The sequence below is a fragment of the Protopterus annectens genome, chromosome 7.part0 (genome assembly GCF_019279795.1).
Source record: "Protopterus annectens isolate FY-2018-M chromosome 7.part0, PAN1.0, whole genome shotgun sequence".
NCBI lineage: Eukaryota > Metazoa > Chordata > Ceratodontiformes > Protopteridae > Protopterus > Protopterus annectens.
Window position 1 is genome coordinate 557,164,395 of NC_056739.1, and position 14,158 is coordinate 557,178,552.

Here is a 14,158-nt window from a genome sequence, read left to right on the forward strand (position 1 = left end):
GTGTTACAGTGCTCAAATTTTAACTCTTTAAAGAAAACACTTGTTGTCTTTTAAACTGTAGCAAACTACCTGCTGCATTGGTTGCAAGCAGTTGCTGCAGTTGAGATAACACACAGAGTGCCACAGTGCTCAGTTTTCACTGCAAAGGCAGTATTGTCATTAAAAAGCTGATATGCACTAAAAAGGAATCATGATTAACTGATTCTGCCCCATAAAACTTTGCTGTCAGGTTGGCTGCCCCCTTCACCTCACTCTAACTATACTACTGTTAGATATGCAGAGGGAGTCTGTTCTAAAACCACGGAATGTGCTGGTTTAAGTATATCGCTCGTTAGCAGGTGTTATTACTGCCATGATGGAGGTTAAGCTTTTGGTGTGTATAGCCATAGCACAAGCAGGTCTGTGGAGGTGACATATATATATATATATACACACACACACACACACACACACACACACACACACACACACACACACATGAAAAAGGAGGGGCTTTCATAGTATGAAAAGCCAGGTGAGATCACGCTGCACATAGCAAAGAATAATGGGAAGACCTTTAATCTGTCTGGGTAGGTTATGTTGCCTAGCCTTTCAATTATCTTAGGAATCTCTGCAGCCTTTTCAGCAGCAATAAGTGTTTAGGGATGTATATGTCAAAGGGGAATGACATTCAATGACATGATTAATGAAGTGACATAATGATTTTCTAAGACTCTAAGACTTAGAAGACATGATCCCAGAGGTTAAATATACTAGACAGAATGATATAATAGGAAAGTGAAATAAACTGAGAATACAATTCTACATCACCAGCTAGATTGCCAACTGGCTGACAGGTAGGATGCAGAAGATCAAAATAAGGGAAGTTACCTCCACAAAAAAAAAACAGTCAATATAGTGGAGTCAACCAGGACTAAGTGCTGGGACCTCTCTTGTCTGGCATCTACTCCTCTTCAGTAAAAGCCAATACCAATGGGTTCTGACTTAATAAGTTTGCAGATGACTGCAAGTTAGGAGCAGTTATTGAATCTGACTTAACCATCCTGCAGGAAGGTCTGCTCTAAACAGATAACTTGTGCCAGAATCATGGACTGAAACTAAATGCCAAAAAATGTATTATTGTAACCTCTAGGAAGTCTACTACCCCACAAAACTACCAGAGTTACAATATACCTGAGAGATGACCCATTTTGGGTTTGGGAGCTTGTGTGGACAGTGACCTAACTTCTGACCAACATGTGTCTACTGTCATAAGAATGTCCTTCTATATTGTGCAGCTTATAAACAAAGTATTATGACCAGATCTAGAGATGTCATTATCATCCTTTACCCAACCTTCATTAGGGCAGTCATCGAGTATAATGCCCCCTTTGGCATCTATCCCTCTAGACACGTGCATCAACTGGAGCACCCACAGAGATACCTTACTAACAATATGTCCTACATGGATCACCTCAAAGCTCTGTCACTATTTTCTATGTCCTGTAGACTGCTAAGAGGTAACCTGTGTCTGGCATATAAGGCATCCTCATACACTATACTGATGGACCTACTGCATGCCAACAAGTCAAATGGCATTGAAAATCCTCAGTTCAGGGATGTAATCCTTTTCTGTAACATCAACAGAGTGTTTTGCAGAGATGGGTAAACCTCACAGAGGATACCACTGCTCTGGAGAAGACCCCCCCCCCATCCATGTAAAGCAAAGCTTATCCCTCTACATGTTTAAGTGCAACTTGCATCTGTGGATGGGTGATATAAAATTTATCCCAGGACTGCCCCCTTATATTACTACTGGATAGAAGCCCCTCCTAAATGCTTTAATCCCACACATATGTCTCCTCAGGTTATCCATGGTATGTTACTAGTTATTCTCACTAGGAGTAATATATTATAATCAAATATGGGACTGGTATGGCTAAGCTAACACCAAAGAGAATAAGTTAATTCAAGCACCAAAAAGGAAACTGGCAATGCTTAAAAATGGCCTGCAAGGGCAATGAGTGTGGTATCTGCCTACAAACCTGTGTAAGCAGAGGTGCAGTGAATAGTAAAATACCAGGTATTTCGTAAGGTTTGAATTGTTTGAAGATGTGCTTTAAGTTTATATTCTCTTCCTGTATTGATCATTAATATTTTACATGGAAGTTATTTTACAGATACATTTCTTACTTATTTTTAAGTAACTCTAGTGCATACACTTACTATCCTTTGCTTTATTTTAGTCATTTGGTTTTGAAACTGTAATAATAAAAACACTCCAAACAAAGCTGAAGTATTCAGAATAGACAATTTAATACTAACAGTAAGAGTTTCATCACACAGACGTATAAGTCAGTAACTTCATCAGATTGTAATACTTCATTGTAAGATCACATTCTTTATAGATACAAAAAATCACTTTATCACACTGGTCTCCCAATAAACACCCTTTGTATTGAATATTAATCAGACAAACACCTTCATTTTTTAAAAAAATGTAAAGTTTAAAGAACCATTCAACCCTGGTAACTCAAGGGTATTCAGCCCAAGTTTCCACTTTAACTCCCTAACTTCTAATACATTTTCCCTGTCATCATCATGAATGTCTTTATTCTGAAAATACAGAGCAAAAAATAAAAATGTTTAAACTTGCTACAAACCATACTATATCTGTAAAGTGCATTAATAGAATCACGTTTAGCAATAGCATACAGATATTCATATATTCTTATTTTTTAAAGATGTAGTTCTCTTTCTAACAAAACACATGCAACATAATCAGTCATATGTAGAAAAATAGGGGACATTACAGATTTATAAAAAGGTTTCAAAAAACAATTTGAAATTTAAACCATGCTCTATATATCTACAATATGAGCAGTTCTGATATGTAGAAGTTTTTATTTTATTCATTTTTATCATCTTGGTGTTATGACTGTCAGATATCTGTTTTAGACTTTTTTTCTCATTTGGTAACAATCCTGAGAAACAAACTGAGAGCGAAAATATCACATCCTTATATAATATTCCTGTTATTAAATATATTTTAAATACTATAAAAATCCACAGACAAAAGTCATAGCCATTCCAGACTTATCATTTCCTCTGATAGCCTCACACTATCAGAAAGTCCTTTTCAGTATCTGACAAAACTTGTTATTGGGATAACCTCTTTGTAAAAACTTCACCTCTATGTGTTGGAACAGTGTAACATCCTCACTATCACTTGTTAATCATCTACGTCTTTTAGCCTTCCCATATACTATACCTTCTGTCATTTTCTTAGGATTCATACTAGAAAAATATAAAATAGAATTACTTATAACATTCCTGGGGCTGAGTTTTGTTGCATCTTGCCACTGACAACCTTTTAAAAATCATTATCCAAAAACTTCACACTCAATTCAGATACACTCTCTTTAAATGTTAGAAAAGTGGTGGTCTCATTAATGTCATTCAAACAATTCCTCAAATCTTTAAAGTACCCTCCAACATGAAAAAAAATATCAACAAGACAATGCCCATAATTAACATTTAGGTGGTGTCTGTGAAGGTAGACATATTTCTTTTCCCACTGTGTTAAAATTAAATTGGCATAGCTGGGAGCCTACAGACACCCCATTGCTACCCCACAGTTTTGTTCCCACGTTAATTGGAAAAAAAAGTTAAGTAGTTGTGCAGAATAATATCCATCAGCTCTGTATTTAACCTAATATCTTTAGGTTCTAAATTCTTATCCTTCATTAATTCACAACCCCATCACTCTAATCGTAACTGCTATTATTATATTATTATTGTCATTGTAAAAAGAAACTGAACATCAGCTGAAACAAAAATGTACCTTCTTTAATGTTTTTACTTCTTATATTAGTAACAAAATCAAAACAATCCTTAATAGAATTATCCTTGCCCACAAAATCCTTAATTCTGTTATCCAAAAACAGAGTAGCTCAATTGTAGAACATGCCCTTGCTACTATTAGTCTCATAGGAGGTCTGTCAAAATACTTATGTAGCTGTAGAACACCAAACATAACAGAATTCTAGCTTTATCATTTTTCAAAACAGTTAAATCATCCTGCATTGGCAAACTATTCAAGAAAATTTCATTTAAAACTCACTATGATTCAAATATTTTTGCATTTCATGTTTAAATGATGTGATCTTACAATAAAGTACCACAGTCTGATGAAGTTACTAACATACTTCTATGTGATAAAAATGCTTACTGTTAGTATTAAATTGTTTATTTTATATATTTCAAACTTGATTTGGAGCATTTTTATCAAGTTTTTCTTTTTACTGCTCATTGTTTCAGTGTTTGTCTGAGGGTTTTGAAACCCTGGTAATGTGTTTTAGGGAACAAATGACTCTCCCTTTAGAATGACTCCTTATGTTGATGGAAAATCATTCTTAGCTCTGTTGTCTAAAATTAGGGGGTCTTTTTTTGATTAAAAATTACCTGTGGATTTGCATATGTATTTTGAAGACCATCAACTCAAAGATGGATCTTCTTAATTTCAGTGTCAGTCATGTGACCATGTAATGTTTCCACAAGCATGACATCTTTAGGTGTTCAATATGGTGACAATGGAGGCTTACCCCCTCTATAAAGATTCCATTTCGACAGTTTCTTAGCAAAATTTTATGGCAGTTTTTAGAAATACTGTATAATGTGCATGGTCTACACAGGACTAAATTTCTAAATAAAAGCAAAATCTTTAGAATGTAATCCAAATGCTAGAAATCAAAGGCAAAATATACACGGAAACCCGAGAACAAGTCTGAAATTTCATCATTTTTCTTCCTCACATATAAGACAAATAACAAAGAAAATACAACATGCATTGCAAATAAAATAAAATTACCATCAATATTTAAAGTGGTAGTCATATTTTGTCTGATATCTGGCAAGTAACTGATATAGCACACATAATCCCCTTCATCTGCTGCTGAAACAGTCTTGAGAATGAGTGAAGCATTTCCTTTCTTCAGTCCATCCATAGAAAGCCATGCCCTACTGCTGTTAAACAGGATTTTGTCAGCAAATATGGCCAGACGATTTCCCTGGAATTCCCACTGTACTGTAAGAAGGTTTAAGTCAAGTGTCTCAGAGTCAGCACTGAAGTAACATGGCAGGAGCACCATTGATTCTTGCTTGTCTGTTAGGCTGGGACCTAGTGTGGTCATTATCACTGCATCATCTGCAACAGGACAAAATAAAAGTAACAATTAAACACTATAATGGTGGGCATCTTTGCATCATGCTCTAATAAATATTTCCTTTTTAAGCAACTAGTAACCAGGAAAAAAAATGATTGGACTAAAGTTGGTTTCTTAGTACATTTTGGGGTAGAGTAATGTTTGATTGTCTAAAAAACTGTGAAGAGAAAAACTACACAACAAACCAACAAGCGACTAATATATTTAATGAATACATGCATTCATGTGTAAACCTCATAATTCAGCAGTGACTGCAGCAGGCATACCGCCTTAAGGCAATGAAATACAAATGAGCTGCATCCTTTGATTCCTGCAACTTTTGTTTCTATACATTTTTGACTCTTGCCCTGTTTGGGAAAGCATAAAGCAGTAAAACACTGCACTGCACTCCTTGTGTCTGTCCAGTTGAAATACCTGTTAACAAAGTGGAATAAAATATTATTACAGCACAGAGCAGGGGCACTGCACAGGCAACGTTGAATCTTCTTAATTTCAGTATGTCAGTCATGTGACCATGCAGTGTTTCCACAAGCACAACATTTTTATGTCCGAGAACTATAAAAGCGTATGACTGCATCTCCAAAAAGAAAAAAGGCAGATCTGTAAAAGTCCATATCAGTTCTTTCAAAGTCAGTTCAAGATTCTGTTCAGCACCATAGAAACAGTCACCAGTGGGTGAAATTTGTATAACTAAGCGAATGCATATTCCAAATCACTTTTTTTTGGTTTCTAAGCACAGCCAAACAAGTGTCTCACACCAACAATCTCAGGTATTCAGCCTGTTCTGATGCCATTGTACAGAAGACGTCTGAAACATCAACTCATGGATTCCCAACAGCAGGTTTAGCTTCAGATCAGCTGTTGTTGTATGACTTTGAGGCCATATCAGTAATATTGCAGGAGAAACATTACCACAACCTTTTAGTGACAGTGTACAGACTGGATAGAGTTTTACATCATTATACTTACATACCTCTATCTCGCACACACACACACACACACACACACACACACACACACACACACACACACACACACACACACACGCATGCACACACACATGCACGCACACACAGACACACACACCCACACTTTTGTCAATGCAGAGCATAACCTTTGCCTTGGCATGCCTTTCTTGTTTATTTAAACTCATAAATCAGGAAAAATATATTTTTAAATTCACTTCTTATGACAATTAGCACTTTCATTTTAGTATGACAGTCATTAAACATTGTTTCAATTGTTCTTTAATAATTTTCCAAACTTTTACAATGTTTTTCCTGAAATAAAGCACATTTTGAATGTTATTTTTTCTAAAATCAAAAATTTCAGACTAGTGGCAATGTGGGAGACCTTTTGCCAGAGAGAACCATTTTCTCAGGAGTTCTGTTAATATTTCTATGTACTACAAGTTTACGTCCTTAGAGTGGGTTTGTTTATATTGCCAGTTATTGAATATTTAAGAAGTTTAACAGGGGTAGGTCCTTTGCCTTGTAAGTCAAGCAGATGTTGCATGCAATAGTCTGCAGAAGATTTGCTTGAGCTTTTTCATACACTACGTAGTTTTCAGAGCTCACACCCAAAAATTATTTTTGTAGGGAATCTTTGAGGTTTCATAAGATGTGTAATATAACTGCACAAGTACATGTTGAAGGGTAAGATATGTTCTTTTATGGGTCTTAATAGGGGCAAGTAGAAAGATCAATAACTTCTTTGAATCAGGAGCATATATCTTTAGAGATTACATGGACTGGGATGTTCTAGTAATAGCTATTACATGGTGTTCAAAGGAGAGTTCATTCTCCTTGAGGGTGCAAGGTATTTAATGAGTTACATTAGAATAAAACTGGCAGTGAAAAAGATTAAAATTAGTTTCAAAACAGATTATTATTAATTTAGATTTGAATTGGATGAATGAATTAGACATTAAACTGACATCATATTGCAATGTTTTAAAATTGTATTGTATTGTACTGCATTATATAATCCACCTTTCTTTCTTTCACACATTCTACTGTTATCTTTCATGAATCTGTATTGCTTTAAAAGTGCTAAAAAGTGTATTCATTAATTGTAGATTGTATTTTTGCGCTGGACCTTTTCTCCCTGGGTTCCCACTTACAAAAGGTCTTTTTGCATTTAGCTGGAATCTGTTATCTTAAAACTAAGAAATTGTGAAAGCTAGTCCTTCTCATATGATATGGGTATCTGCTGAACAGTTAATGACTGAGTTTGCAGTATTTCTACCAACTTTGTAAGACAGAGATCCTTGTTCATTTGGCAAAGTAAATGGTGAAGACTGGAGCCAATATGGACTACTGTGTGACATCACCAGTAATCAGCCAGTGTGTGTGTGGGTGAGTGTGTGTGTGTGTGTGTGTGTGTGTGTGTGTGTGTGTGTGTGTGTGTGTGTGTGTGTGTGTGTGTGTGTGTGTGTGTATCCCTATCAAATGATAGAAACTTTATATGACTGAAACTCATTTTCCAGAGACCATAAGACTGAAATTTCAAAATACTGAAAAAGTACTTGACTGAAACCCATAATACTGAAATCTTATCATGCTACCATTATTAAGGATCTCTGTGGGAGGATGGCATAATGGTTAAGGTATTTACCTTACAGACACAAGGTGCAAGGTTTGATTCTCAGATGGGGTGATTGGCTTGGCTTAAAATGGCCCACAAGGGCAGTTAGCCTAGTACTAATCTATGAAACTATGAATCTAAATTTCAACATACTGAATTGTAAGGTGGATGATATAAAACCAGAATACACCACCAGCCCCCAACACCCCCCTAACTATATATACTTACTCCAGGATCACACTACAGTGGGGAAAAGGGCATACATGTTTTCCACACTGTAGTGCAATCCTGGAGTTAGTATATATAGTTGGGGGGTGTGGAGGGGAGCACAGCCCTGCACATAGGGGGGTGTAGCCCCCCACCTATTCTGGTTTTATATTGTCCAATTTACAATTCAGTGTGTTGAAATTTAACATTGTAAGATTTCAGTATTATGGGTTTCGGTCAAGTGATTATTCGGTATTTTGAAATTTCAGTTTTATGGCCTCAGTCAAATGGGATTCAGTCAAATTAAATTTCTATCGTCTGATAGGGATCCATATGTGTGTGTGTGTGTGTGTGTGTGTGTGTGTGTGTGTGTGTGTGTGTGTGTGTGTGTGTGTGTGTGTGTGTGAGTGTGTGTATGTGACATCATTATTAACTGTATGAGCTGTTTCTTTTAGCTAGTTAACTATCCGGGGAAATACATAGAGGTTAATATTTAAGTGAATAAGATTATCAATATAGTTTACAGTGTGTATTTTCTGTACATTATCCAGAGCTCTTCTCAAAGAAGTCCAACAAATGTAATAAACAGAACATAATCCTCACAAAACTTGATTAGTTCAGGTCAAGGTACTGCATCATTATTTATAGGTTACATGGTGGTGCAGTTCATGACTTTACAAACAAGCTGATGAGAGTAGTTGGCCTATAGGTTTGCAAAGAAAAATGTGAGACTGTGTTTGGTACTATGTAGGAACACTCTGGTATGTAGTCAGAACACACGTGTCTAGTGGTTTGGTTTTGGAAGGAGATTTTAAGACTGCTCAGTGATAGTTACAGGGGGAAGCAGGATATTAATGGTAAGATGGGAAACAGGGAGGTGATAGATAGAGGAGACATAACTAACTTTGTCACAAATATGTTGTCCTCCAGACTGAATATGTGGTGGGCACTGAGATCAGCTGTATGTATTGCTGGATATTCATAATGCTTAGAGAATGGACAGAGTGTACATTTTTCCCCTGAGTGGAGAAGAAACACACTCCAGCAGGGTGTTAATGTACTGATAATGTCCAGTAAAATTAAGTCTGCCACTTCCCAGCAGTATATTAAGCATGGAGAGAAAAAAGCAATTTGTTTATCTCACTAGATGAGGCTTTGCTGTTTACCATGTGTAAAATTAAAAAGAAAAAAAAGTAAATAAAAAGAAAAGTTTGTGCATATTTGTGTGCCTGTGTGTATGTGTGTGTGTGTGTGTGTGTGTGTGTGTGTGTGTGTGTGTGTGTGTGTGTGTGTGTGTGTGTGTGTGTGTGTGTGTGTGCGTCTGCATATGAGAGACAGAGAGAGGGAGAGAACAGAAATGAGAGAGACAGACACAGCACAATAGGTTCATAGGTTCTTAGGTGTGTACTAGACTAATAGCCCTGGAGCCTTTACAAACCTAGCCCAAAAAAATTGCGCAGCCACCGTGCCACCTGATGTTAGTTCACAGTGCCTCTATCCAGTATGGCAACTGGAGTGATTCCCTGGAGTGAACTTTCTGTTACCCATTCACTCATCAAGATTTCTCTTGAAGAGGGCCAGCGAGGTACTCTGCTTGACATGAATGGGAAGCTTATTCCAGAGTATGGGCAGTCTTTGGGAGAGGAACCTGTCCCTCCAGCATGTTCTGTTAATTGTGGTAATGAGGTTGTGATCTCTGGAGCATGTGGCATGGGGGGATTGGAATTTCTTTAGGTGTAGAATTTCAAGTAGGGCTGGGTTAGACATGGATTTGTAAGTCAAGCAGAGATCACCTCTAAGTAGACGATAAGATACTGAGAACAGCTGAAGTTTCTTGAGTCTGTCCATGTAGGGCATGTATTTAAGGCCTAGGATCCTTTTTGTGAGGGTACATTTGTGGCTTCTGTGGGTGTTGTAGGTGTCTGGTCAGGTACACACCAAACAATTCAATGATTGGTCTAATGAGGGATGAGTAGAAAGGAATGATGACCTCTTTCTTCCTGGATGTGAAACCCTTGGTTATAAGATGTGCCACGTAAAAGGAGTTTCTGATCACAGTGGCAATGTGGTGGTCAAAGGTGAGGTGGCTGTTGACCTGGGTGCCCAGATCTCTTATGGCCCCTTCAGTTTTCAGTGGGTTCCCATCAATGTGGTAATTCATGGGAACTGAGTTTTTTTCAAAGGGGACGATAATGCATTTTTTGGCATTAAGCTTCAGGCCATGGTTTTGACACCAGTCATTGGTCTCAGAGAGGCTCTTTTGTAGGATGTCTGCATCACTTGGGAAGTTGATAATGACTTCTAGCTTGAAGTCATCAATGAATTTGGTCAGCCAGAGTCCTTCTGTGTTGGCCTGGATTTCTAAGAAGTAGATGCCAAACAGGAGAGGGCACAGGACTGAGCCCTGTGGGATTCCACTCGTGACTTGTCGACAGTCTGACTTGGAATCCGCAACCTTAACTCTGTGGGTCCTATCTGTGAGCTAATTTGCAACCCACCTAATGATGTAAGGACTGATGCCTAGTTTGGTGAGTTTATCAATGATACCTGAGTGTGGAATGGTATCAAAGGCCTTGGCCAGGTCGAGGTAGTCAACCAGGTTCAGCAGGCAAGATCTCTCCTTGACAAAGCCAAACTGTGTGGGGTCAAGAGTCTGGAGATTCCCTATACCTTTGTTGAGCAGGTCCATGATGATGTGCTCCATAGCTTTGCATACCAGACTCATCAGGCTAATGGGCGATAGTTCACAGGATCTGTAATTGCGTCCCCTTTATGGAGTGGGATGACTGTAGCAGTGTGCCATTTGTTAGGGACATAGCCTGAGGTAAGGCTATGATTGAACAGGGCACACAGATGTGGTGCCAGTTCATTTTGTAGCTCATGTAGGGTGCAGCCAGGGATATTGCCAGGTCCCATGGATGCTGTATTCTTGGCTTTGGACAATGGAGCTTTTACCTCTGCCACAGAAATGGTGGGTACAAGCCTTTCTTCTGGTATTGTGATAGGGCCCTTGGGGGAGGAGGGGTATCAGCCAGTTTGTTGGCTATATCTGTTGGCTCAGTATAGGAGGTGCCATTCTGCAATAGCTCAGAGCAAATCTGGGTATTGCATTTGAGGTTTTTATATAACTATAGAAGGCTTTGTGGTTGTTTTTGGGGTCAGTCACAATTCTGCCTTCATTGCTGGCTTTAGAGGATTTGATAAGGGATCTCAGCTTTTTGTTGAGACTGATAAGGGAGGTTTTCCAGTCTTGTGACTTGATTTGTTTCTACAAAAGTTTCTTCCTTCTGTTGTAGAGTTTATTAATGGCTGAAAACCACCAGATTGGCTTCCTTTTTTTGGAGGAGAGCATCTTAGTTCTATTTGGTATGGCAAGGTCCATGCATTTGCGTACATGCTCATACAGTGCATTGGTGTATGATCGGCAATCAGACAGCTATTTTCCATTGGCATGGTTGCCGAGAAGTCAGCCACTTCTGTTTTTAAGAGCCCAAAGTTGGCTTTATCAGAGTTTTTTGGAGTGGTCACCTTAGCAGGGGTGTAGGTAAGATGGAGCTTTCCATGGTGATCAGTTTGTGGTCAGATTTAACCAGGCAGAAATTGACTATATGTGTGGAGCAATGGTCTCTCATGTTGGTGATAACCAGGTCAAGGATGTTGCTTTCTCTAGTGAGGGTCAGAATGAGCTGGTCCAGAGCATTGGAATTGATAAATTCCAGAAAGCTTTAGATTGTACATTGGTACGTGAATAGTTTTCCCAGTTGATGGAAGGGTAGTTGAAGTCACCCAGTATGAGAGTATTGGGTTGGACCTTGATAGATTCCAGGGTGCTTAGGAAGTTGGAGTGAGAGTCTAGGGAATATTTGGGATTCTGTAGCAGGGTATGACTTGCGTTGCCGTCTTATCCAGTGTTAGTTGTACCTGAAGTATCTCGGATGCATTATGCTGGGCTACCAGTCTAGAGGTGTGCGTATCTTTTAAGAATATGGAGACACCACCACCTTTGAAGCTTCCAGCCATATCATGGGGCCAAAAGGTATGGAATGAGTTGCAGCCTGGGAGCGCAGGGGTGCTTTATGCCTCTTTAAACCAGGTCTCTGTTACAGCACAGATGTTGACATTCTCCATTTTGAGGAGAGCTTTGAGTGAGTGCATTTTGAGATTTAGGCTTCTAGCATTGAGAAGCATGACCCTCAGATTGCATTTGTTTGTAGCTGTTACAGTGGAATTTTGGTCTTTAGAACACTGCCTAAAGAAGGCACCATAGGGGTGGCAAGAGCCTTAGCCAGTACTCAGAATCCCAGGGGTGACAGATGCAGGCCATCTCTGGCAAAGCATCGAGGTCTGTTGATCAGGTCATCCCAGGCAGACAGATACTGGATCACCTTAGAATGACATCAGAAACTTAGCCAATTGTTGAAGTCAATAATTTTCTGCTCATACTGTGGTATCATTCTGGGTGATGGTAGAATACTGCTCAGGACTAGGTTCATATCTGCCTGGGCCACATAATCAAAGAGTTACATCACATCTCTTTTCATGTAGTCCAGGAGGTACATCTCAGGTCATTCCCACCCACATGGACAATTACTGAGTCATATTTGTACTTGCCGTGGAGTGACCTGAGTGCATGCATTAAGTGGCGGATCCTGACACCTGATAGACAACTGACTGTCACGTTCTCCTTGTTCAACCCAGTGAGTGGGACATCAGTGTGCCTCACAATTGAGTCTCCTATGATTAGTACATTGGGCAAAGTGTTTTGCCTTAAGGGCTTGGGTTGAGGGGCACACTGCAGTGGTCAGCTATGTGTTCTGGGGTTGGTGTTATGTTGTGGTGATCGACTGCATTTCTGTCTCGGGGTCTCTATTGTTTGAGTAAATTTTTATTGAGAGCCTCCATGAAGGTGGGTGTATGGTTTGTGTTTCTATGTGTGGGTTGTGATGGTTGGTGTTTTGGAGGGCTGTGTTTCTATGTAGTGAGTTGCAGGTGTTGACCTTCTCCTCTTGACCAGCTAGTTCAGTCTTGGTTGGAGAGTGCACTGCTTCCAGTTTGGTGATATAAGTGCATCTCTCACAGGTATGAGTGTTGGGAGGTAAGAGTAGGGAGTTGTTTGTGTACATTAGACAGTTGCCACAGTGTCTCAAAATGCCCAGGTGCACCAGGTTAGCAGGAGAAAGCACAGGGAATTGCCCTAAATCTTACCAGAAGGGGTGGTCATAACTAATAAGTACTGGTGCTGTTCCTGCATAGGAACAGCTAGTGCTGATAGCACCTAAGTGTGCTACAATTAATACTACAAAAGCCTGTTAAAGTGCTAGCCGATTATGCTAATTGAAGTGCAAGAGGTAAAAGAAAAAGCCTGTTCTAAGGGGAAAATTGAAGAGCAGACTTTCTGGCACTGGTAATAGTTTACCTCAGCTGAGTGCCAATCCACCGTGCGCAAACACGGCTTTTAAACCAGAAAGTTGAAAGGGATGGAAAAACTGCCCAAACAGCCAATAAATTACAATTTCTGGGCCAGAAACCATTCCTCTTGTGGTAGATAGGCTACCTAGTGCTTACCACTCACACTGATAAGCTGGAAGGCTTCCCTCCCCCACAGAAAGGTCTGGGAGAGCTCAGAAACTTACAAAACAGTCCAAGTCTGCAGGACACCAAAACTAGATCTGCGGAGCTTAAACAGTCACAAATACAGGTAAACATAGACTTTTAAACCAGAAAGTTGAAAGAGATGGAAAAACTGCCTGAACAACCAATAAACTACATTTTCTGGGCCACAAACCACTCGTCTTGTGGTAGATAGGCTACCTAGTGCTTACCACTCCAACTGATAAGCCTGAAGGCTTCCCTCCAACACAGAAAGGTCTAAGGGGGCTCAGAAACTTACAAAACAGTCCTGGATACAGCAATTCGGCATCTGGACTACACTAGTTACAGGAAAGGCAGAAAACAAGCTCAAAAACTTACAAAACAGTCCAAGTCTGCAGGACACCAAAACTAGAGCTGCGGAGCTTAAACAAGCACAAACCCACATAAACACAGGCTTTTAAACCAGAAATTTGAAAGAGATGGAAAAACTGGCCAAACGGCCAATAAACTACAATTTCCGGGCCAGAAACCACTTCTCTTGTGCTTGATAGGCTACATAGTGCTTACCA

At 39.3% G+C, this 14,158-nt stretch overlaps 1 protein-coding gene across 4 annotated transcripts in view; it reads right to left on the minus strand.

The window, feature by feature from the left end:
- Positions 1 to 14,158, minus strand: part of LOC122806592 (basement membrane-specific heparan sulfate proteoglycan core protein-like) — a 1,657,353-nt gene that overhangs the window by 567,401 nt on the left and 1,075,794 nt on the right. For all 4 annotated transcript variants that reach the window (XM_044077142.1, XM_044077143.1, XM_044077144.1 and 1 more), the window contains one exon: positions 4,850 to 5,185. In XM_044077142.1, the coding sequence (XP_043933077.1) occupies positions 4,850 to 5,185 (336 nt within the window). The remainder of the gene's footprint in view (positions 1 to 4,849; positions 5,186 to 14,158) is intronic.